The sequence below is a fragment of the Apis dorsata genome, unplaced genomic scaffold, assembly GCF_000469605.1.
Source record: "Apis dorsata unplaced genomic scaffold, Apis dorsata 1.3 scaffold_113, whole genome shotgun sequence".
Lineage (NCBI taxonomy): Eukaryota > Metazoa > Arthropoda > Insecta > Hymenoptera > Apidae > Apis > Apis dorsata.
This window is the reverse complement of record NW_006263408.1, coordinates 61,251-66,055: the sequence shown is the minus strand read 5'-3', so window position 1 is coordinate 66,055 and position 4,805 is coordinate 61,251. Positions and strand designations below refer to the sequence as shown.

Below are 4,805 nucleotides of genomic sequence, written 5' to 3'. Positions count from 1 at the left end.
CGCCTGCCGGTCCTGGACTGTTCCGTTTGTTGAGGACCGTTCGCGGTGACGATCGATTACACGTGTCTCTTCATATGGAGGGCTAGGTGATCGCTGCGAGAGAAACATCGGTCGCAGTGCCGACACTTGAACGGCTTCGCGCCAGTGTGCTTGCGGTAGTGGCGTGTTAACTCATCGGAACGCGCGAATCGCCACTCGCAACCCTCCCAACTGCACTTGTACGGCTTCTCTCCTGGAATTAAACCAAATTCATGTGTTAGTAATTTATCTGCGTTTGAAAGATTTCTATTTTTTTTTCTTTTTTTTTTTTATTTTTAATATGTGAATTTCCGATAATAAAGAGATATAAACGCTCTGTGATTTGGATGACATGTGAAAACTAATCAATTATTTTTGAGAAAATTAATTATTAGAATTATCATATGACATTTAGAATGTCAATTAAGAATGAAATTAGATTTATATCTTATATAATTATTTGTTAATGATTATTATTAAAATTGTATATTTCTAATTATCTGTCTTACTTGATTTAAATTTTTCTAAATGATTCAAAATCAATTAGATTATTTTAACAAGACAAATAGAAATACTATTTTGAGATATATAAAATTTAAATATTAATTATTTTTTACTAAAGAAAATTATATAAAATTTTTAAATAAATATAATATATAATTAAATAGCAAAACAAAATTTTATTATAACTATCTATAACTAACATATATTTAAAGTTATATACATAAATTCAAGTGATATAATAAAAATAAATCTCTTTATTTAGTTAAAAGAACTTTTATTAATTTAAAAAATAAATAATTTTAATTCCATCATTTTCAGTATTAATAATTTTTTAACAATGTTTATTTTGTCCACATGTGTATTCTTTCAAAATTACTAAAACCGCAAATAAAATATATATATAATATATAAAATAAAATTCCGTATGCAATATGGAATTTTTTAATATATATAAAACGCTTTCGAGTGGTGAATCGGGAATAAAATAGCGAACGACCAAAAGAGGCGTGGATCTTCTGACAGCACGTGTACCGCGACAAGGGATGATTATGAAACGGCTGGCACATTATTAGCACATAAATAGTCTATTCGATAATATAAAAAGAAAATGACGTCGATGAGACCACGTTATGAGACAGGAAATGCAACCGCGCCACCTGTGGCGTTTTCCTAAAGCGTTTAACAATCTCTTAAAGATTATGCGTTATAAATTATTTTCAAAAAAAACAATATATAAAATTAATGAAAATTATTGAATAATGGTTGAAAGATTGGTTCCATGAAATATGAAATCCAATAGCAATAAGTGAGCAATAAATTTTTAAAGAAAAAAATTATTTTAAACAATGTATGAAAATTATAGTAAAATTTTATAAATATATAAAAATTAAAATAAATATATAAAATTATGAAAATTATTAAATAAAACTGTATTTGTGAAATTTTTTTATTTTTTATTTTAAGTACTTATTTAAAATATACAATATAGGTATGTAAAGAAAATAATATATAATTAATAAAATAGAAATTCAAAAAGATTCAAATATAAGTTAAATTTTATTCGTCATTAATATATTTTGTTTATATACTTATATTTTGTTTACATGACAATGATTTATATAGAAAATTTGACAATGTCAAATCATTATCGATATTTTTCGGTATGAAACAAATATCACGAAATTTTTTAGTCTTTTTTTGTTAGTCAATTACATAACTAAAATAATATATGTGCTAATCGCGATTTTTTTATTTCTCATATAATATTTAATATATTTTCCATCATTTTATGAAGTAATAATTCTAATGCAAATATATTATTCTCATAAAATTTTAAAACTAAAAATTTTAGAAAAATTAGAACTAAGTGCCATTTAAAATATTGTTAAATCAAAATATATCATGTTATTTTTGTTGAAAATATGATTATTTTTGTTTTTTAAATCATGTTATTTCATGTGAAATCGCGTAAAAAATTGTCAACTAAAAAGAGAATGTATATACAGAAGAAAACAAAGAACATATGATATGCAACTATTTTATCCTTTCATGAAAGAATATGAAATTCGTCTGTCTCGAATTCACTGTACGATTTTCGGTAAATAAAATATTGTCTAAAATGGGGAAAGTGGAGCGGAAAGACTTTGAAAAAGTCCCAAAGACTTTAAAGCCTGCTATTAAAGCTTGAAAAACTTTGGGACTTGGTGGATTTAGCGCTACCACTTTGAAAGGCAACTAGGAAAGATTGAACCAACTAGGGCTTCGATGATAGTCATTAAAGTTTCAAGAACGCTTCATCGCGGATTTTCATAGAAGTAGCAAAATTAAAAATGAGTTTTTTACTTCGATTCATATTTCTCGTGTCGATTTGCGTCATTTCTCGAATCAGGAGGGTGAAGTATATACTGTTCTTTCATAAAAACATGGAATGAAGGGGAGCGTAATGGCGACCGCATGAATAAAGCGATATAAACGCGCATATAAAACCGCAGAGTGAAACATTTGACATCTATATCACTCGACTCTAAACTTAATGAATTAAAAAAAAGAGAGATGGAGGGCAGGACGAGTGAAAGAGAACAAGAGGGTGGAAACCTTTAGCAAAACCGACGTTTGTATGATGTAACGTTTTTATTGTCGCATGCTTGTTTGGCGCGGACTGAGAACGCTTCGCATGTAATTTAGAACGCGGTAATGCCGTGGTCGTGCTATGAACGCATGATCTTAAAAAAATTCATGCCACGAGGATTATTGTTCTTTTTGTCCTATCGCTGACAATTGTCGAAACGAATTTTACGAATGATAAAATTCAACTTTTAATTATTTTCTTTTTTTATAATAATCGTCTTCTTGGAATAATTTTTTAAAAGAATATATTTGATATATTACAAGAAATAGAATAGAACATATAATACAAATACTTTAATTATATTTATTATTCAAACGAGCAACTTTTTTTATTATATCTAGATGACACGATTTCAAAGATTTTTTTCAAAATAGTTTTTTATTTGATTTTTTCTTATTTTAAAATCATCTCTAACTTTGTTGTATATAGAATATCTCAAATATACTACAAATATAATAATTTTTATCTTTCACAATTCAGTTATTAAACATTAAGATAAATTTAGCAATAATAAAAATAACTAATAAATAATTAAATAGTGTTATATAATTTATATATAAGTACATTAAATTATACTTTTATTTTATTCATTTATTTGTCTCATTAATTAATAAAGAAAATATGAAAATTTGCAGTACATTTTATTACAGCATTTACAATTTTTTTCATGTTCAGTCTTATATTTATTATCTTTTTTTTTCATTATATAAAAAGGTGAATACATACGAAATAGATTGTAGTATTTCTCTAATCTTCTTTACGAATCCCTCACTCCAATACTAGAACTTCCTCCCCTTCGATGTTCCCCGCAAACCTTGCAGTCACTTTACAAACCTAAGAACCTATTTTACAACGTACCCTATTCCATTCAATTCCAGGAACACGTTTCGACCGAGCAGCTTTAAACGCACGCAATGGCCGTCTATATCGAACTCACACATACCAAGAATATCCATGAAACCATTCGTTACGATTTTCTTAATATTTCATCCCTTTGCGAAGAATCAATTCTCGCTAACGAATTCGTGAAGAGAAACTTGCCGTGTATCAGAAAATATCTTAAAATTACGACTGATATTTACTTAATATATATATATATATAACAAGTTTATGTATATACAAGTATATAACAAGAATGTTCTTTTTTTCCTATATCGAAAACAATATAGCAATCGATTAGAAATTACGATTTTTATAATTTCAAATTTATTTTTTGATTAGAAGAATAATTTATAATTTATAATTATTTAAAATTTACAATGAATTAATAATATATTAAAAGTATTAATAATATAAATCAAAATTTTAATAAAAATTTCGGTAAATTTTATATATAGATTACAAATGTAAATTCATGATGGAATATAATATTTCTTTCTATGATTAGAAAATATCGAATAGAGAATAAAAGATTGAATAATTTGCAAAAAATCTATTTGTCTAATAATTCTTCCTTCTCGATGCATAAGTAACATACAATTATATTTCAAAGTAAATGGAACAACAGAATAAAATTATCGAAAAATTTTATTTTGTATTAAAAATGTACAGGATGTTAAAAAAACAACTTCAATATATAGAAAAATATTAATGATATTCAAAAATATTTCAAATAAAAACGAAATTTTAAAAAATGAAAGAAAAATATCAAATTATATATTTTTTAAAACCATTCAATTTTTATCTGAAATATTTTTCAATGTGCATTTTCAAATATTGATTTAAATGAAACTTTCTGTATAACATTTCATATATTAATAAAACATAAGAATATAATAACATAAGAATTATCATATCCACTTATTATAAAAAAATTTAAAACAATATCATAATTTAAATTTATACAATTTTTAAATTTTTATAAAACAATCAAAAATTCCAATTATAATCTCATAAACTTTTTATCGTTATAATTCTCTATTCACAGTAAACTCAACTTTATCTTTTATAATAATAATCCTCTATGTTTATCTATTCTCATTATCAAGACATTAAACCCTCTCGATTAATAATGTATCCTTTATATCACCTTCGTTCCTTGAAAATAACACGATTACATCTATTCCTGTTCTGAAATCTCAGAGAAATCGCAGAATTACCAAAAAAATCAATAAGACTATACATTTGCAATTAAATGAATGAAATATACACACAC

The 4,805-nt window shown here is 25.2% G+C and overlaps 1 protein-coding gene across 1 annotated transcript in view; it reads right to left on the bottom strand.

The window, feature by feature from the left end:
- Nucleotides 1-4,805, bottom strand: part of LOC102675763 (Krueppel-like factor 6) — a 36,546-nt gene that overhangs the window by 2,876 nt on the left and 28,865 nt on the right. Inside the window, exon 5 of the mRNA XM_006612449.2 lies at nt 1-232. Coding sequence (XP_006612512.1) covers nt 57-232 — 176 coding nt within the window. The 3' untranslated portion in view covers nt 1-56. The remainder of the gene's footprint in view (nt 233-4,805) is intronic.